Raw genomic sequence first — 22,561 nt, 5'->3', positions numbered from 1 at the left:
TTTAAAAGAAAAATGAATGATGGAATCTAGTGACTTGGGATGTTCGAGTCATCTATCGACTTTTGTGATATTTGATGTAGCTAAACTTTCAGTCTGTTAATTTCTTCTTAAATTCAATCTATACTAATATTATAAAGAGGAAAGATTTGTTTGTTTGTTTGTATTGAATAGGCTCCGAAACTACTGAACCGATTTGAAAAATTCTTTCACTGTTTGGAAGCTACACTATTCCCGAGTGACATATCTATAATCTTTTTTTAAAAAAATTAGGGGTCCTTACCCTAACTCCAATAATATAACCAAAGGTGTAAAAAAATACCTAACATATTCTTTACATCGCGTGCCCTGCGAAAACTATTGATGTTAGAATAAAATAATGTACTACGACTTTGTAAAACATATTATTATTTACAAAAACTATCGCGACAGCATATGTCTAACTATTATAGTTATACCGCAATAAGTGTACTTTTATTTTAAAAAATAAAACAAGGTCAAATATCGTTGAAATTTTAGTTAAAAACCGGAGCGGAGCCGGAGCGCGCCGCTAGTTATTTAATAATTTAAATACATTATTTTTACAAAACAATTGATTTTATGAAGACGTTACCTATATTTGTCAACATTAGCATTTCAGCGCGCGTCGAATCATTTTTCGTGACGTACTCGCCACAGATATGATACCTATTCTGTTCTCAGACTAGAGCCGGCGCAATCTAGAAGCGACACCAATGTCACCATTTGCATTTTATTGCCAAAGTTTCTGGCCGCGGAACGCCTATTTTTATGGTAAACTTATTCAAATGCACGGCGTTGTCATAAATTGGGTAAAGGGGTTGTTTCCTGGCACGGCAGGCGCACGAAAGTTTGTGAATATCGAACGCATTGGCCGTGCTTCGTACATTAAACTGTCTGTTCGTTCTATTATTATTACATATTGTTTTTTAATAAACTTAGAACTCTATTCTGAACCAGAATGTACATAATAATCCATAAACTGTTTTTGGAACGAAGTTCCTTATGGGACGATGCGGAGGGGTAAAAACGTCCGTAACGTAAGATTTTTGTAATGCACACAGTGTACGACTTGACTTTGTAATAACGTACAAAAAATAACATATTTTTTTATCATTCATTGACCACGATCTCAGAGCGTTAGTTTATGCAAACTCCCGTGAATGAAGTGTACCACAATAAGTTCGCACGTTACCGAACGACCGTGGGTTGTTGCAAAACCTGCAGTTTTATTTTCTTTATACCTCGAATAGAACTTAAAATTAATATTTTTATAATAAGGAACTTCGTTTCTATCCGAAGACATCACACATCTTTTTTTTTTTAGAAAAACAAGAAAATAAGTTTTAATATAAAATGGAATATTGATCAAATACAATCTACATAGTACATCGTGATTAAGAAATTAACAACACTTATTTTATATTAAACCATACCAAGCTGGTAGGGCACCGACACATAAGTGAGTACAATGAAAATTTTAAAATTTAACGTAATTTTTTCATTTTATTTTAATACGAACATATTTTCATTTTAATTATATGTATTTTATTCATATAAATTACTGATGTCTACATTAATTCCCTGGTCCGCTAAGGCGCTTCAAAAAAAAAACTTTGTTGTTTGATTTCTTCTAAACAAAGAAAAAACCAAACAAACAAAATACGTACAAGTTGTAAGAAGCTTTGATTTTAGCAGGATAATAAGGTAATGTCGACGTCGTATTTCGCCGTGAGGAATTTTAAGAACCATCCCAAAGCTGCTTTCATAAAATAAATGCTTGATGTTTTGTGCGATCCAAACAACAACAAAAAAAAAACGACAAAGAATTTACTTAATGCTTTTTAAATACTTCCTTTGTCAATACATTGGTTTTGTGCTTCATCTGCAGAATATAATAGAAGGAAAACCTCTTGGTCTTCACTGAATGAAAATCAATCTCGCACAGTTGGGAAAATTCATTTATCAACCACCTGCGCTTCGCATCTCGATCAACCGAACGCCAGCACAATAGGGATCAGAGGTATAATCTCGAAGAAGGCGCTTATTTCAAAACGACTTGTCAAAGAATGCCATATTGGCTTTAATATCACCAGCTGTATCTTGACTTACCAACACTTTGACATTAATATAATAATATGATTGTTGATATTATAATATTGTATTGACACAATCATTAGCGAGATTATGAATAATTTAAAACGATCACCTAGAAACTTTAAAACATGAACATTCTGATACAGTAAAAGATTAAAATTTAATTATTGAAATTTTCATTAATTCAACATAATTTTAATGTGGAATAATGTTTTCACGAAAAGAGGACGTCACAGAAAAAAAAAGACCGTCACAACGCAAGATGTCATCACTCATCCACTGGAATGACTAGCCAACGATTTCGAGGATAAGTCAACAGAGATCAACCAGGGTCAACCGACTCTGACCGATTACCGACAGCACTGTTTATCATCTATCAACCTCACATTCTCGGGTTCGTATTATAATGAAGTATCACAAAATTGTATTAATTGCCGCTTTGGGACATGGTTATCTTGTGTAAAGAGACTATAGGCATCTTTGATACGAGACATCTATTACACGTCCTTTGCATTGTAATGAAGACCTTTTATGGATATCATTAGTTCTTGGGACACAGTTACGTCGCGCCTAAAGAAACCATTTAATCTGTAACATATACAAAGAACCGTGTTTTGAACTTTGAGATATGAGGACTAAGTCTCAGGTTATATTGGGAGTAATAAACTTCAAACGGTAATGCAAAACTAAAGTATTAATATTAAAGAATTGACCAAAAATACATGAGACGGAACTGAAAGAAATTCTGCCAAGTTAAGACCTTTTTTTTGGGTAAAAGGAAATCGCTGAACTATCTATGCGTTGGGGGCGGTAAGCGGGGCATATCGGAGCTTAACCGACTGAAGGCTTCATTCAACAATCTACAGCTTTCCGGAGCACATCTCTTACCACCATTCTCCTAACCCTGCGGAATGCCGAGCGTACAATCGCAGACACCAAGATCACGACCTACGTGCGAGCTATCCTCTGCCTAGTTGATACAGTAAGCGCGTTCTCATGGGATTCCTCGCACGGTCAGAACCAGCATGGGTTGTCGCCGTGTTGTTTTTTTATTGTATCCATGATATCCGCAACCTGGTGGTACGGATAAGTACGGGCAATTACTGCCGCTAAACAATCTTACGTTAAGTTTAAAGCTTATAAGTTTAAAGCCATTCTTATACAATTGTAACTAGATGATAACCGAGCTTTGCTGGGTTTTTTTTTTTGATAAATTGGTCTTTTAGAAATTATATTTAAATACAAATTCAAATTACATATTGATAAAATGATGAAATATTCCAAGATCGTTTAGGCATTTTTAAGTGAACACGTGAGTTAAAAAGACACAAATAATATAAATAAACAATTCATTTTCTTGGTCTAACCTTAAACCAAACACTCATTGGCTTCGGGTGGCTTAACAACGCCATCTGCTGAAATAGCTTTAGTGTTATTGTGTCTCTATAGTACTTTACAGCCATCGATCTATAGATCAATGTTTAAAGCAGTTAGTTGCTCTCAATTATGAAAAATAGTATTATTATTCGCCAATAGATGTCGGGAAGAGTCATAAAGTTGATTATCGATAAAGTTGATTATTGAAAACACGAATAAAACAACATTTTTTGAAAATAATTCGTAGCTAGATCGATTTATCGCCCCCGAAATCCCCTGTATACTAAATTTTATAAAAAGCCGTTTCCGAGATTCAGATTATATATATTGCTCGTTTAAAGGTATAAGTTATACAATTGTAATTTCGATCAAAGTCTTACGGTGGCGACATTTGTTTCAATAAAGCATATAAACATCGGGTACTATATTAGGTACTATGGTTTCGCTGTATAGCTTATTACGGTGAGTACCTATACGATTTCCGCGTAGTCGCTGTACGCTGAAAGACCGGTAATGAGATCACATTACGACATTCATACAAATGTTACGGTAATATTTTTCAATTGAATTGACTCTCTTGAACGAACGTTATATTACATTTTCTTCTCGACAATTTGTAAAAGGTATTTACGTCGCTTCGTTCGATTTCTTTTGATGTTACTCTTTTAAAAAATGTAATTCAGTTTCGAGTTTAAATATTCAAAGATAGCAATGCTGTATAGGAGTGGTGATATTGTACACCGAACAATATAAAATTACACAAACGATTTCAATTTAAGTTTACGTATATGATACGGTATTGTTGAATGAATAAATAATGAATAACCGTCCTACAAAAGAGCCGAAGCTAGAATCGGTCTTCTATGAATTGCGTATTATTTTTTTGGAACGAAGCTCCTTATGGGACGATACGGAGGGGTAACCTAAACGGGTAAAAACGTCCGTAACGTAAGATTTTTATGATTTATGTATAGTCTTAGTATGATGGCTATACAGTGTAAGTTTCTTTGTATATTATTATTATATATTTTTATAAATAATTTTGAATAAAATAAAGTTGATAACTTTGTAAAGTAGTTGTTTTTTATCAATAGAAAAATCATAATAAAAAATGTATACCCGAATAATTATTATACCCGAATAGAATTTAAAATTAATACTTTTATGATAAGGAACTTCGTTCCTATCCGGTGTCCGGCGACACCACCCATCACTTTTTATTGCTTAGATGGGTGGACGAGCTCACAACCCACCTGGTGCTAAGTGATTACTACAGCCCATAGACGTCTACAACGTAAATGCGCCACCCACTTGAGATATAAGTTCTAAGGTCTCAGTATAGTCACAACGGCTGCCCCACCCTTCAAACTGAAACGCATTACTGCTTCACGGCAGAAACAGGCGGGGTGGTGGTACCTACCCGTGCGGATTCACAAGACGTCCTAGCAGCAGTAACAATTAGTACATCAACACCTCCACCCACCGCCCCGTCGAAGAATATAAAAAAAATTTAAACGAAGATACTGGCACCGACCTGGAATAGCCACCCGGTGCCAATGTACTTTCATTATAGCGAATTGTCAAACGAATGTGGTGATCAAAAATTAATAACTTATTAATTATTATTGCACAAACCGTATACAAATAAACGGCCATGTTAAAAGCACTTACCTAATTAAAACCACTATTAACCGTCGTGTGCATGTCCAATAATGACAAACCACAGACCTTTTTGCTGTAATTTATTCAATCATACCGCGCTGTTTTCGATAATCACACATCGAACCGGCTTACAACAATTGTTTTTGTTTTGTAATATTTGGAAGACTAACAGCGAACCTAGTATAGTTGCACGTGTGTAACTTGATGTTGGTCACAAGTTTTGCTTATAGAATAACAACCAAGACTATTAATTATAGTATTATTGTTTTTATTGTTATAAATTTGTCATTAATTGCTTTTTATGGAGAGCCAAAAACCGGCTTAAGGGGTGTTCGTAGAAACCCAGGGACGGCCGATGATGATGATGATAATGATGATCATTATAACCTTCTTAATTTTAGCCTCGCAGGATTTACCTGTACGCGAGAAACCTTTCTTTTCAATGTTAACTCACGTTCAATCTTTACCATACCAGTAAAATAGTTTAGTATTTAAACCACAATTATCAAACAAAAGCATATCGACGGCAAACGAATATTTCTTAAACTGAACTATTCGTGAATAACTCCAGAACGTTGGAGTTCAAGTGACAGGCTATATATTGCGAGTGGACTATAAGTGTCAAAGTTTCGTTAACCGCAGCTCACGTTGCCAAACTAAGCTACACGAAGGTTATAACTGTCAAAGTTATTATTGTCAGTGTTTCCCGTACAAACGTTTCTCTGCGATACGTGAGGAGCGCCTGGCAACCAATTTATTCAATGACAAAATGAATTTAATTTAAGTTCAAGCAACGCTGATCTTTATAACGGAAGCCGATTGAAACTCGAAATTATTAATTTAAGAAGTAATAACATTTTCAATTTACGTTTTCGTATCCAACGAGTTTCGACATTTTGTCGTTCGGACTGCGTTATTGTCGAGGGTCATTAAAATAAAATAAGGCTCTAGAAGTAAGGAAAATTTAATAGAGCTGCAATCAAGTATTGATTCCAAACGAAGCTATTTTCTGCAATACGACCGGGAAAGTTTTATAGCTTCTGACAATGATTTAGCGAGCGTAGTGTTTTCATTTCTGTGAAAGTTAAGGCAATTTTTGTAACAAATAAAATGCTGACGCACTCCTTCAATATTTACCGTCGAATAAAAAATTCATACCGCGAAATCCGTATGAAATTTTAGTTAGGTTGAGAAAGTCTTTGTCATCCATCAAAGCGAGCACGCGAGAGGCGAGAAATAAAAGGTACGAGGCCTAAAGAACATTGCCTAAGTGGAGCGGAGCTAGGGAGGCTTTCAGTATTCTCCCCTGGGAAGCGTTAGGCGTACTCTATCCTATTCGAGAAGCCAGCAGGCGACATCAGCAGAGTATCTCGTCCCACGCGATTAGGCACTGTCCTTTTGATCGATGCAAACGAATCTGCATATTTTATGTCGCACTGACACAGTACCTGCTTTTAACCTTCAATGGGATTTTCTTTCATAAATTTGTACTAGTTGTATGGCACGTTGTGAGTCCGTACCTTTTTTTATCGATCTCCCTCTCGATCTATTCCACAAATAAGTCTTGAAGCGATAAATGCCATTACTGTTAAACTTGACCAACTAAGAGCTACAAATACATTCAACGCTTGTAAAAATATTTTGATTTATTCAACACACTTGGGCTTAATCTTTTGTCAATAAACCACTTACATTAACATTCAAACTTCGAATAATCTCCATTAAACGTACAATAACGCCATTTTCTTTTTAATTCCTACAAGTGAAACTTATAATATGGTTGAACCCCGATGCCTCCTTACAACAAAATTCCATTTGGCGAGGTAGTCGAATAGAATGCCATAAAGAATTTACAGTGGCCCTTTCGACCCCCGCAGCATTAAGCGACGCGAAACGACCACATTATAACGTTGACAGATGTTTGCGGTCAAGCACTTTAGCTTTGATATTATTTTTTTCACAACACTACTTTTTGCAATAGTACAAATCGTGTATATACTATAATAGTATATCGTATTTATTATGTCACTGTAATTCATTTTTTTTTTGCTTAGATATGCGGACATCTGCAACGTAAATGCGCCACCCACCTTGAGATATAAGTTCTAAGGTCTCAAGTATGGTCACAACGGATGTCCCACCCGTCAAACCGAAACGCATTAGTGCTTCACGGCAGAAATAGGCAGGATGGTGGTACCTACCCGCGCGGACTCACAAGTGGTCCTACCACCAGTAATTACGCAAATTATAATTTTGCGGATTTGATTTTTATTACACGATGTTATTCCTTCACCGTGGAAGTCAATCGGGAACATTCGTTGAGTACCTATTTTATTAGAAAAATTAATACCCACCTGGGATTCGAACACCGGTGCATCGCTTCAACACGAATACATCGGACGTCTTATCCTTTAGGCCACGACGACTTAAATTCGTAATATATATAATATTTATAAGGTTCCTTACGAGAACGAAACTTGTGCTCTTTTTGAATTGAATATTAAACTGATGATTCTTTTGTTACAGGCAAGATGAAGCGTATAGCGCCACTGGTGATGCGGTTAGCAACCGTGTCACTAGTGGCGCTGGCGCTCGCCGATGGTGGCTCGGGCTCTGGCACCTCCATTGTGGCAAAAATGCCAAAAGCTGCCACAGCTGCCCCGACCACTGCGCCAGCGCCACGCCGTCAGCGTCAGCGCAACCGCCGTCGTACAACCACCACCACCACCACCACGACTGAAGAACCTGACGATGACGATGACGTCGATGAAGTCACCACTCATGTCACCACGACCACTGTCGACCCGAGGACTTTTGACCACAGTAAGTGGTTAATTTTTTTTGTTATACCAATATAACCATTACCCAAAATCGATGATGCACATTTAAATGTTTTTAGACATGAGGGAGCTACAGACTTTTTAGTTTAATGACTAGACATAGAAAGCTACTTTTATACAATTACGTCAACGTTCATGAGCACGATACAATCATAAATACCAACACACACGCACAATCCCTACCAGATTAATAGTAGTCACCATCATTTATTTATGCAAAACACGTTATAATTATCTTGAAACGATTCCATAACTTAATCCTCACTAAGCCTTTTGATTGCAATAAATAAATTATCAAACCAATTATAACGGTTTGAATAATTAAAAAAAAAACAGTAAATTAATTTTCCAAATTGTATTTTATAAAAACAAAAACGTAGGCCGTATAATCGAAAAATGTATCCGAACGTTAAGTCAGTTGAAGTGTGTAATGTGACGAGCGTATCGTCGTGCTATTCGCTTTAAGGCGAATAGTTTTGTGAGGGTCCTCGCTAGGAATGCCTTTCCATCCGGGACGTGAAGACATCTGAATTGTTTACCCCAGGCATCGGACTAAAGTAATTTGAGAAAGTAACTGTCATCAACGGAATTTGTTAGGTTAACACGGCACTGTAGGCCTATTCAGCCCTATACAGTCCGCTTGTAACATTAACGGATACCATTTTATAACAATTAGAAAATTGAAGGTGTTAAATATTTAAGACTAGCCGACCCGACAGACTTCGTAGTGCCTCAATCGATAAGTAAAAGACCGAAACTTTTGTTTAAAATAAACTTAAAACAAACAAAAGGAATCCGTCCGACGGGGGACACATCAATGGAAAAACAAAATTGTTATTTTTATTTAATTCCGAGCATTTTCTTATTTATCTATCTTTTAAACCTTCTCTGGACTTCCACAAATAATTCAAGACCAAAATTTGCCAAATCGGTCCAGCCGTTCTCGGGTTTTAGCGAGACTAACGAACAGCAATTCATTTATATATATATAGTTATAAATTTGTATTAATATATATGCGCTTTAAAAATAAAGACCATGATCATCACTCAAAGGATACTTACTGACAAATACCGATTTGAAATCCTGCCAAAAATAAACAAATCTAATTGATTCCTTAAAACTTTTCAAATGAACTTACGGATTCAACAAGTCGAATATATCACGTTGTTTATTCCCCAAACTTTTCCACCTCCTCTTTCGCAGTTTTGACATAAAAAGGTTCAGTGTCACACGACCAATCAACTTGAAACCTTGAAACCAATGCACAGTGCGTTCTTATAAGGACTCTCGCTGAAAAAAATATAAACAGCAAAGGTCGTCTTCGCTTGGTTATTTTACCTCCCCACAGGGCGGAGAGTGGGGCATCATTTCACGCCTCTTGAGCGCGTATTGAACCAATATTAGGTTTATTAGATAGATGGACCATCACAAGACGGTTTTTTGCTTTGAATTTTTAGTATTTTTAGGGAAACGGTATGGACCGTGTCGAATATTGTTTTTAAGCTGTAGTCATAAATGGTTTTGAGAGTTATTAATAATAATTATATTATATATTTTTTTTAGAAAAAGTAGGTAGTAACACACTTTTATTTTTTTTAATTAATGACTTCCTAAATTTTACTGGTAAATATATATAAACTACCTGACCCGTCAGACTTCGTAGAGCCTTAATCGATAAATAAAAGACCTAAGCTTTTGTATAAAATAAACTTAAAACAAACAAAAGGAATCCGTCCGATGGGGGACACATCAAAGGGAAAAACAAAATTGTTATTTTTATTTAATTCCGAGCGTTTTTATATTTATCTACCTTTTAAACCTTCTCTGGACACAAATAATTCAAGACCAAAATCGGTTCAGCCGTTCTCGAGTTTTAGCGAGACTAACGAACAGCAATTCATTTATAAATATAGATTTGTATCTCGGAACTATAAACAATTACTAAAAGTATGAACTTAGCTGTTGATTCAATCCCATTCCACGCTCTCGAAGTGTCGAACGAAATAACTTGAAACTAGTTAAAAGAGCAGTCGTACAAACAGAAAAGGTTGTGGAAAAAGTTACCGACCACTAGCCGGTTACAACCGCTTCAAGCCGGTTCAACAAAGAGCTGAAATTAAATTTACGTGGCGCAAAGAAAAAACTAGTTACAAGAGGAAATTGGCGGAGACAGTGACAAATTGTTCCCGCAAGAGGATAGTGTATTTGTCTCTTTTAGGCTAGTATACATTTCTATTCTTCGTCCCGTTTTAGCTCTGTGAGTATGCGGAAACATAACGTGAACACACCAGAATAATTGTCGTGAAATTTTTCGATGTGTAAAATTGTGTTAGAGTAAATTTGTTTAGTGTCAAACAATGTTTTTTCAGGAAACTTTAAGATTACGAAGTTAGATTCTTAAAAATAGATAGCGAACAGGCACGATTTTCACACGCAATATAAGTTAACCTTTTACGAAGAACGACATTAATATTATATTTGAATATATGAAAAGAAATGTAATAGAAATATTGTTTTATTAATTTAGTAAATGACATATAAACTTTTGTCAGCACGTGGCTTATTATTTCCAAGTAGCGAAGTTCCGAGTACAAACTTTAGTAGCTGAAACTGAAATGAAGTTTAAATCCGAGCTATCATATTTGTTTGTACAAAACCGTATACTGACAGCGTTTCGTCGGCCGCGGCGGTTCATATTATCTTTCGTAGATTTTACGATGTGTCCCATTTGCCCAAGTAGTTTTATTATACTCTTATTCCGCCCGAGAATCTCGTTTCAACATTAAATAGTACTACAGGAGAGAAATTTGGTTGATATTTTTTTATTCGAACATTTTCGTTGCATTTTATCATGCGCGTAATTTTTAGGTATGATTTCTGATGTGAAACATCTATAGCCGCACGTAAAACCTATTTCTGGCGTGGCGACGCATGCCGTGGCGACGCATGCCGTGGCGACGCGTCCCACGCTATATGATAGTATATATATACCTCCTCCTCCTAGCGTCGTTTTCCTCATTACTGAGGGTCGTGACTCTTCCGCTACATCAGTTTCTTCCGTACGATTTCCCTCCATCTTCTACGATCCTTAGCTTTGTGGAAGGCATTGTGGAAGTTGATGTCCAGAGAAGATCGTATTTGGTCCGACCATCTCGTAGGACTGCGTCCTCTGGGACGTTTGCTATCTACCTTTCCTGTCACCATCAGCTGTTCAAGATTATGACCCTCTTTACGAGCAATATGTCCGAAGAATTCCAGCACCCTACGAAGGCATATAGTGGAAAGTCTGGCTTTGACATGAAGCTCTCTCAGAATAGACACGTTGGTGCGAAAGGCGAAGGAAGATATATATATATACAGTCTATATGCAGTAGTGTGTAGCGACTGTGCGATTCTCTCTGTGTTTTACTTGAAAACAAATTATTTTTTCGTAATATTTTATTTTATCATTATGAAATATTTAGTTCCTATCACAATCTGTTCTTTTCTGCATATTACTTTTACAAAATAATGTCGATGTTTCACATCTGCCAGGCGTTCCGTGACGGCTCACATTTTTTTATTTTTTTTTATTTCAGTTGTTTGTTTTGTAACGCCGCACGTACAGCCTTTTTTAGCGTTAGATATCATGATATCCGATTGAAAGTTAGTGCAATCGTTTTAATTGCAAATGAGACTTCATCCTCAAGGTTTGGAAACATTATAGACTCAAAGAACTAGGTCGACCAGCAGCGGACGGACCTTGTTCGCTTGTTTAAACAAATTAAAAATCATAATGATAGTTGAAATATAATTTATATGATTCTATTATAACCTATTTTACGGCTTAATTCAGTTTATTGAAGGCTCTAACCTTTCCGATACCTCGTATTTATTTCGGATACTTATGAATTTGTCTACGAATCACGGAAACCGTGCAATGTGTACCTACCAATAAAAATATGTCTGCGGTAATTATGTGAAAAAAAAACCACAATATTTATATCAAATTATAAAAAAACATATCTAAGAAAAAGAAAAAAACTAGCATCTGCTACACAGTTTACACTTACGAACAATAAATTATAATAATAATAATTAATTTGATGTTTTTTTATTGCTTAGGTGCGTGGATAAACTCACGGCCCACCTTTTCCCATAGACATCTACAACGTAAATGCCGGCACATACCTTGAGACACCCCTCGAATCGAAATGCATTACTGCTTCCCAGCAGAACCCTACCCGTGCGGACGGCAGTAATTACGCAAATTATAATTTATCGGGTTCGATTTTTATTACACGATGTTATTCCTTCACCTTGGAAATCAATGGTGAACATTTGGTAAGTACGTATTTCATTAGAAAAATTGGTACTCCCGGTTCGAACAGCGGTACATCGCAAGATACGAATGCACCGGACGTCTTATCCTTTAGGCCACGACGACTGACAAATGTAATTGTTTTTTTTGGTTTTTTTTTATTGCTTAGATGGGTGGACGAGCTCACAGCCCACCTGGTGTTAAGTCGTCACTGGAGCCCATAGACATCTACAACGTAAATGCGCCACCCACCTTGAGATGTAAGTTCTAAGGTCTCAGTGTAGTTACTACGGCTACCCTTCCGTTCAAATCGAAACGCATTGCTGCTTCACGGTAGAAACAAAGCGGGGTAGTGGTACCTACCCGTGCGGGAGAGGTCCTACCACCAGTAAATTGTAATGTTTAATTAAATTTGTACCTATTCAAACATGATCCAAGAAGCCTTACAAATCCTAATTGCAACACCGCATACCTGTGAACAGCTATAAATAAATCGATAAACTTAATCGGCTCACAGCGCTCTAGTATTCCAAATTGAGCTGAACGAGGTTACGTTGCATCGCGCTCTCACAATTAACCTCTTTACAAAAACATAAGCAATGTTTATATATATATATTTACTAATGATCACGCCACGTTAACTGTTCCCGTGCTAAATTGTTAAAGAACTTATGTTACAGGTACCAGGTAACGGAAATAAGTGTAAGATTTTTATTATACAATACATATTATATTTAATATACATCCATATCATACAAATATCTTCCCTCTGCGGGATTCAAACCCGCGACCCCCTTGTGTAGTGTAGTGATCATGTCACTTACCACTACACCAGAAGGCCGTTAATTATCCAAAAAGTTTTTTTTTTTAAATATCTTATCGAATTAATTCCCTAAATACAATATTGCAGTTATTTTTAATGTCACCATAAATATTTCCTTCGAAATAGATAAGTTTTCTTATATGTACATTGAACAAAAACACAGCGTAACGAAAGTTGAATGTTAATGTAAGTATAAATACAAAAACGATAATGTATAGGCGTGTCGTAAAATGCAGTGGCCACGCAAATTAAATTTCATTCCACATCGTTAAGTCAAACAATGCAGAAGGAAAACAGTAAACAAAATAATTATGGTCTAAGTGGAAGGGCAGGGTGAAAGTGCAGGATCTCCGTCAGAAATTCCCGTCTTCTCCTAAAGTAATGTTACTCTTTGACAATAAATATCTTTAAGTTTGCCAACGTGACTGGTTAGTAAATGATTTGAATTTCAATTGAATTGCTGATGTGTGACTTTGAAATGTTATTAATTTGGCTATCTGAATAATATTATTAAATGTAAACACAGATAAATTTAATTGTATTTGGAAAATAATAATAGATGCGATTTGCTTGTGAAGAATATAACATACTAAAAAGGCTATTTTTGATACTATAGAATGAAGTCAGAATAATCGTGTTGACCGAACCAAACTATAATTAGGTGCAAAATAATTGTTCCGCACCAGGGTTACCAGGTGACTAGAGTCTACCGGGAATTTTCCGAAATTAGACCTGATCAACTTCGAGCAGTAAAAATTTCCTTGATTTTAAAGTCGCATTAAATAAAATACTCCTGCCGAGAGAAAAAAAACGAAATTATTGGACCAATGAACAAAACAGCCTGACAATTATTATTTATTGACTAAGTAAAGGTAAAATATATACTTTCAACTAACTATGTTCTGAATTTACAACAGTTTTAATAAATTTATTAGAATCGAGTGATTCCGGAACTTAGGTCTTAAAATCTGTCTTACCTATTTTCTGTGGTGAAAGTAAATATAGTACTGTCATAAGATAACGTGAAAATAATGCTTACAAACCACTAAGCCGTGAACTAGTTTTAGTGTATTCACATTTTGTGACCACGCAATCTAAAGCAAACACGCCCGTACCCCCATGATTCACGAAGCCGTGAACAACGCACGTCAGCTGTTTTTGTTTGTGTTAAATTTATGCAGTTTAAAAATATTGAAACTATTATAATAGAATATAATTCGACAACATAAGTCTCTGATTTCGATATTTAAACATTAATTACATTGGGATTACAGTTGATTTTCAGAATATTAATATCAGCGTAACTAATATGATTTAAAATCTTACTTCATTCGAGTCATCAAACTAATTTTGATAAACGACGTGTATTTTTCTTCTTATTTTCTTTAATATGTTGTATTTATATTGTAATCGGATCAAGACTAGAATGGTTTCTCGAAGCACAACCATAAAACGCCCCCAAAAAAAAACTACGCGGTACCACCAACTACTAAAGTTCTTGTTGGACGGTGATTTAAACGGTTTATCAGGTTACATTGCGCGTGACATATACAACGGATATTTAATAAAACTCTAACTTGGCATCAACAATATGATTGATGGAAAGTCACTTCCGCTTGTCGCTACGCCTGTCATTAAGACCGGCAGTGTTCCGTGTTCGGTAAGACAGGGTAATGAACCCGAAGCTGGATCTCTGTCAGAGTCGCAGAGCTCGGTGCCACATCATTAATTTCTGCCTAATGTCTGAAACGAGCGGAGCGACGTCCTCGACCACGTTTTGCGTTCACATATACCTACGGCACGACCTTTACCTAGATGCTCTTTAATTTACTAAGCTGCTAACGCGCGTTTTGATTTCGCCTATGCAGCGGTGAAATGGCAATAAGAGACGTCTTATAACTAGTGGTCCCGCAGTAGTCGAAATTCGACTATAATTAATTGAAATTATAAGTTTTAACGTTATTATGGTTCTATTGTCAAAGACTTACTTCTATAATCTTCTATATACTTCTATAATCACAGATTTCACTATAGACAAATAAACAATATTAACCTATTCTCAATTTGATCACAGACTTACAGAGCAACAAAAGTTTGACAATTAACATAGAGTATTCATATGCGTGTTTGTCAAATACATGGTAGTGTGTGTAACATCTTTTTTATTGATATAATGTATTATTAATGCTTAATTAAAAAAAAATTACCATTCGGCACTCCTTCGCTATGTTCTCTATATGTGTGGGAAATTTTGTACTCCTCCGTCCGCGCAATTTTCGTAAAAAGGGGTACAAAGTTTTTGCTTCACGAATTAATATATAGATAACAAAAATTCTTCGGGCAAAACAACAAGTTCGTAGCACAATATTATAAAAAAATCTCTTAATAATTTAACAATTATACCTTGCATGGTAATCATCGTCATCGTCGACCTACAGACGCCCACTTCTGGTCATAGGCATCCCCCAAGCTTCGCCATAATGACCGCATCGTAGTACCACAATTAGTTTATTTAAAAGTTTCAACAATGCAATAAATAAAACAAAACAAAATACTCGTAAATCGTTCACACTGAATAAATAAAACAAAACAAAATAAATCGTTCAAACAGAATAAATAAAACAAAACAAAATAAATTGTTCAAACTGCATCACTTAAATTAATTAATATCAAAGCAAAACAAATTAAATAAACAGACGTGTCCGATGTTGTCTGAAGGACGTTCAAATATTTGATATAAACCAAGTTGAAATACAAGACATGAACTTTTTTTTTGTTTTTGGAACAGAATTTTTTTTTGCCCTTGCATGCAGACAAGCATACGGCCCATCTGATGGTGAGTGATTACCGTCGCCCATGGACTTCACCAATGCCAGGGGCAGAGCCAAGCCGCTGCCTACCGTTAAATTAAGGAAAGTGGATAGATTGATGAAAAATCATTCACCTACGAATTAACTATCCTTTAATAGGAAATCATCAATATGTGGAAAAAAACGAAGCTCATGGATGTATGAGCATCCAACGCATGTCAAAAAAGAAGTTAACATATGAAATATGAAGCAACTTAATAAGTTAATTGTTATTGTTTAACTGTTTGTTAACTTATTTAATTTCAACGTCATTAATACGGACAGAGCGAAACTTTTTACTTAACTACAGACCCCACTCACTCATCCAGACACAACTAACTATTAATTGTAGCACTTAGTTTGGACTGCATTGATGCTAATTGAAAACTAGTTGAAACAACTCGAACTGATCACAATACAATCCTCTGATACAAACAAAATCTCGACCTTTGTTATGATTATAAGTACATTTGCTTTTAGACTCAACATGTGTACAAAGATTGGATGAAAGTCAATTTCAATTTGTGCTTATAACCAAGGAGATCTTTTACCACGAAAAGCTTTTATTACATTACCTAATTTACTTATATATTTACACATCAGAAAATATTACACGTTGTAAGCGTAATTTTGCCGCCATGTTACGATACAACACAAGCACATTAGAAGAACCCGTGCTGAGAAAGTGCATTTCTAGGTTGAGTTCTAAAGCTAACAAGAAGTAAACAAAAGAGAGAGAGAGAGTACTCCCCGCTATGTTCTCCATACTTTTACATTAACGCAATATAATAAAACAGCCCCAAATATATTTCCGTAATAATAAAACAGCGTTAGTGGCCCACTAAGATATCCGCCTGTACGTAACCACCCTCAGAACGCCCTGTATCTAATGTTTAACATAAGATTCCGTACACATTTTTATTTGGCAACGCAACACGTACGAGATACGGATGTAGTCCTGGATACTGCGGTAGCGACTGGTTCCGATGCGGCACCCTCCGAAAATTTATATACCACTGAGCGTGCAAGACCCTGTACCGGGTATCCAGTGCGAAACACTCTTCTTGGTGAATTTCGACAAAGAGCGCGTCCTATTGCGGTTTGTGTTGTAAAGCCTGTCCCTTAGTCGCTTACATATGCAGCTCTGTAAAGTAAACGAATGCGAATAAACAACGAATCTCTAATAGTTGCCGTAGAGGCTCGGCCTTTGGGGCCTGGCCCGTTCAAATATTAAGTTAGGTAGGAATTTTAAATCAAGAACATTAGGCACGGTGTCTCACTAGCATTTAATATTAATAAAGCTATTCGAGCGAACTTGGCGGAAGGCTGAAACAATGAATTTTTAATAATTATTCTCCTTTACGTCGGACGATTAATGTAATGAGGTAGCAAGTTTAGTTTGCTCACGGGAGGGCCAACGGAGCGGAGTTAATTCTCGTCTAGATTCAGTCATTAATCCCGTTTTCATGAAAACGCTTTTCCGATAATAATAGTACTCGTGATGTTCCTTTACCTTGATTATTTTCTAATAATATCGCTCGATATATAATATATATAATTGATTGAAAGTGGTTACGCTGCTGAGTGTACTTAAAAGACGTGCGATAAACACATCCGTTCGTAGTCGTCTCGAGTTAGTCTCGTTATTACCCGTAATCCGATGCAAACCCTTCGCTTGCAAGATTGGTTTTATGCAAATGACTTAAAGATGTTTATTATGCCTATGCTAGATTAGTAGTTAATAGGTATTAGGGAGGGTTCCGTTATTATCTGATCTGTGTTTAAGGTTCTCGTTTACCGTGTTGCCAGTCGTATGTTAGCGTAAGTTGATACATCATATAATATGACGTTGTGAACATTATAATGATGTGATTAAAATGAGCCCGTGACAGCCGAGTCGCGGCTCATTCGTCTTCGTAATAAATTGTATGTTTTTCTCATGCCGGTTACACGTAATTTGTTCTCGTGTAATACATCACGTGTCCTCGCGGTAATGTGGATTAGGTGAGCATCGCTCCGTTACTATCCGCTAGTCGATTTCAGACAAATGAAAGGGCGTATCGCAAAAATGTTTACAGTAAATAAAGTACGTGTCAGATATTTAAAGGAACGTTTTTCTAATTTTTGCAAAAGAATTAAAAAACAACTTTTTTAAATCTTTAAATCTGAAAACAATCTAGATATTTTGATTTGATCATAGACTTTATGTCGAGTAACGGTAATATTTTTTCACCACTCTATTTATGTCATCAAATCTATTTATATAGTACGGTTTAAAATTCAACTTTTCTTTCTTTCTTTCTATAGGACTAGCGACCCGCCCTCGCTTCGCTTCGGAAACATTAAAACACACATGAAACAAAAAAATAAAAATAAAAAAAAATATTAAAAAAGTAGCCTATGTTCATCAGGGACAATGTCGGCTTCTAATGGAAAAAGAATTTTTCAAATCGGTCCAGTAGTTTCAGAGCCTATTCGAAACAAACAAACAAACAAATCTTTCCTCTTTATAATATTAGTATAGATAACTGAACAAAAGAAAACGAATAACAGAATAACATTAGTATTATATGTTAAAATAATGTTGTCCGTTGGAATGTATTTGAATATTTTATTGCGTCTCACCTGTTGTTTGCGTTTGTATTAAAAAAGGGAATAAAAGAAAAGAAACAGAGAAAGGTTGTTTTCATTTAAACCTAAACTTGATTCTTAGAAAGATTCATCGTTCGTACAAAAAACCAATTTAATTCATTAATCTAAAACAAATTATAATTCGTTGTAACATCAGTCATACCAAGATATGAAACGATGATATAATAACTATTTAAGCGTTCTGTGATAGATTGAGTAATCGAAGATTGTTATGAGTAAAAAACAATTTGAATTTTAAAACATGTCATGGTATTTAAAACGTAATTTTTATCGTACAGTTGAAGTCGTCGTGGCCTAAAGGATAAGACGTCCGGTGCATTCGTGTTGAAGCGATGCACCGGTGTTCGAATCCCGCTGGCGGGTACCAATTTTTCTAATGAAACACGTACTTAACAAATGTTCACGATTGACTTCCACGGTGAAGGAATAACATCGTGCAATAAAAATCAAACCCGCAAAATTCTAATTTGCGTAATTACTAGTACCACTGCCCCGCCTATTTCTGCCGTGAAGCAGTAATGCGTTTCGGTTTGAAGGGTGGGGCAGCCGTTGTGACTATACTGAGACCTTAGAACTATATCTCAAGGTGTATGGCGCATTTACGTTGTAGATGTCTATGGGCTCCAGTAACCACTTAACACCAGGTGGGCTGTGAGCTCGTCCACACATCAAAGCAATAAAAAAAAACGTAATTTAAAGCAAATTAACCATTTTTAATTCTCAATAGAAGGTCGGAATTTTTAAGTGCTTTTCATTTTTATATTTTCGGTGCCCTCCGGCGTATGTGTCTTGTTTTTACAGCAAAAACAGGATTGTAACGTGTTTAAAAATACAAAATAATAACCCTTTTAAAGCGATCCTTTTTGTACATGAAATTGTAAGTGATCGACTTTTTTGTTGTTTTTATTTTAAGCTCAACTTTTTATAAAAAACTGTTCGAATCTACATTAAATACCTACTCGTTTTTAAAAGCGTTAATTGAAATTTGGAACTTCTGAAATAGATATGTATATAATAGAGATATACAATACATAATATAGAAGGGTTAACGCTCTTCAACCAAAAAACAATTTACATAATAATAATAATATGTACACATAACAGAATTCGCAGTTTGTGTGTACATGTGTGTGTGTGCGCAGTGTAAATGACTGTGCTGTGTTTGTTTGTGGCATAGAATGTTTTCAAATTCACTGGTGGTAGGACCTCTTGTGAGTCCGCACGGGTAGGTAGCACCACCCCGCCTATTTTCTGCCGTGAAGCAGTAATGCGTTTCGGTTTGAAGGGTGGGGTAGCCGTTGTAACTATATTGAGACCTTAGAACTTATATCTCAAGGTGGGTGGCTCATTTACATTGTGGATGTCTATGGGTTCCAGTAACCACTTAACACCAGGTGGGCTGTGAGCTCGTCCACCCAACTAAGCAATAAAAAAAAATTACTGTAGCCAAAAAAAACACTAAAACTGATTCACAAATAACTTCTACTGTGAAAATAATATGATTGTGTGATAAATGAAACATTAATTTTTCGGTGGTAGATCTTATATTGAGCTCTCGTTTACTTCTACGGCGCAATTATTCGTATGGGCTTAAAGGTTAAGTATATTCATTAAAAAATCCAACTCGCACTACGTCTTAGCTTATACATAGCGGCATTCTCTATGTTATGTATTCAGCTCGTCATTTAATACACTCATAACCGTAAGCTTTTCCACTCATGTACTACAAGATTAAAAAAAAAACAAAATGTGTGCAATTCACACGTGGTAGAAGTGAAACCTTCCAAAATTAAAATACAATTATCCTAAACGTCTTAAGTATATATAAAATTTTGTCATTAGTAAATAATTGTAAGGTAGCGCCCTCTGTGAATTGATATTTTAATTTCACGTATAATCCTAAATTAAAATTCACTACAAGAGCTTTCATACACACGTTAGTATTAAAAAATCTCACAGATGGCGCTGTATTAAATAGTATGTATATTTCTGTCTCATTCTTTGCTGGCTTCATCCTACACATTTTTGTATTTGTGTCTCTTACCTGTCGTTTTTTCCGTTGCATCCGGTTTGAAATCACAACGATTCTAAAGAAGTTTTCACTTCAAAAATATAAACTGTCTTTCGCACGTAACCATTATCATTAAATGGAATCATTAAATAGTACACAAGATATTTCGGAACGAGAAGCACGTGTACGCGCATAAAATAAAGTCTGGTTATCTCGTGATAGGCTGCGTAACGATGTTATTCTAGAAAGTGTTTGTCATAAGTCTGACTGCGAACGTCTTGTTTGAATAAGAACTAGAAATGAATGAAAACGTGTAGGTGTTGATACGCAACGGCGCAGAATACGAAACTAGTCACGTACGTACATACGAATTTAAACAAAAACATATCAGTATTTGTTTCGAAGAACATTTGGTAGTTCTGTGATGATTTTTCGAAATTTTGTCGAGCTTCGTCGGGTATAGGGATTATTTATTTATTGATTGCGTATTTTGAACGAGTTCACGACCCAACCGTTGTAAAATGATTATGTCAGCGCCGCCATCGAACCCACCTTGAGACATGAGGTCGAAGTCTCAATTGTATCTATCCCACCCTAGAAACCGGAACGCACTATTGTTCGGAGCAAAAATAGAAACATTGACTGAGATCTTAGAACTTATATCTCAAGGTGGGTGGCGTATTTACGTTGTAGATGTCCATGGGCTCCAGTAACCACTTAACACCAGGTGGGCTGTGAGATCGTCCACCCATCTAAGCATTAAAAAAAAAAGCATACCTATGCTAGCTTACAGTACGGCGCGCCACCAATAAATATCGGTTAGAGATCGTAGCACGCTAGTATAATATGGAGCTAATGCTACTGCCATTATCGGTAAATTTCTTCTTAATACTTTCACTGCTTAGATAGAAACAAATGAGGTGCTATTCTAAGCCGACACCTGGACAAATATATATTATGTAGTTGGAAGTCGTAGGCAAATCTATTCTTCGTAGACGAGCTACGCAATAATGAGATCGTAGCAAACGTAGTAGTTCTACGAAAGTCAAACCCGCAACAACTTATTTGATAACACGGTTTGCCTACGAAGATGATGAAATTTTGTGATAATGGTTAATTGATGGAAATATTAGTCAAAACCAATCCTGACTTACGAACTGTAATATGATTTATTCAGCCAAAAAATAATTGTTTTTATTACAGTTTGTATAATTTACAAGGGCTAAAGAATTTTGAAACATTTTACATCAAATTAAAGTAATGTTAGCTGTCATAATATAATATGCTGAGTTACGTCGATCATCATAATTTTGGATAAGTACGTTTTTTTTTTTTTTTTGTTAGCCAAGTGGACCCTCAATTTTACTGATAACTTATAGCCCAAGCCCATAGAACTACCAACATGACTAACGGTATCCTTGAGTGAAATTTCTTTTGATTGCATTATTATAGCAATTCCGAACCGCGATGCATAATATCTTAGCTGCGTAACTAGGCAAGACGGTATTACCCGTGAAGACTCACAAAATTTTCTAAGAGCAGTACAAAGGACGATATTAAATTGAATTATAATCCTTGCTTTGTTACCGCTAACAACTACGATTTCGCAGAATATCTCCTACACATCGTACGAAGGGTGAAAGAAAAGCTTTGAATCGGAATATTAGAGCTCTGCTGTGTTAAGCCTTTGTCTACTTCTATCGCTGTTTCTAGGCCCATTTTATATTTTATCTGTAATTCTCTCTTTTTCCACTACAATTTATCTGTATTTCAGTTGTAAAAAAAAAATCCGCATATCAAACATTAAACAAAGCCATATAAAAATTCGATTGCTTGTAACGGTATCTCGAATGAATCGTGTTGGAACAAGCAATGTTCCATCTATACTATATTTACGAGTAGCCAAGCTGGAATTTTTAAGTTTATGATTTTTA

General features: G+C 35.8%; 1 protein-coding gene across 1 annotated transcript in view; it reads left to right on the top strand.

Moving 5' to 3' along the window:
• Positions 1 to 22,561, top strand: part of LOC114246907 (discoidin domain-containing receptor 2) — a 187,570-nt gene that overhangs the window by 96,005 nt on the left and 69,004 nt on the right. Inside the window, exon 2 of the mRNA XM_089730385.1 lies at positions 7,678 to 7,974. Within this exon, the coding sequence (XP_089586511.1) occupies positions 7,683 to 7,974 (292 nt within the window). The 5' untranslated portion in view covers positions 7,678 to 7,682. The remainder of the gene's footprint in view (positions 1 to 7,677; positions 7,975 to 22,561) is intronic.

This window comes from Bombyx mandarina, chromosome 01 (genome assembly GCF_030267445.1).
Source record: "Bombyx mandarina strain Sakado chromosome 01, ASM3026744v2".
Taxonomy (NCBI): Eukaryota; Metazoa; Arthropoda; class Insecta; order Lepidoptera; family Bombycidae; genus Bombyx; species Bombyx mandarina.
The sequence above is the reverse complement of the archived record's forward strand: the minus strand, read 5'-3'. Positions and strand labels throughout refer to the sequence as shown.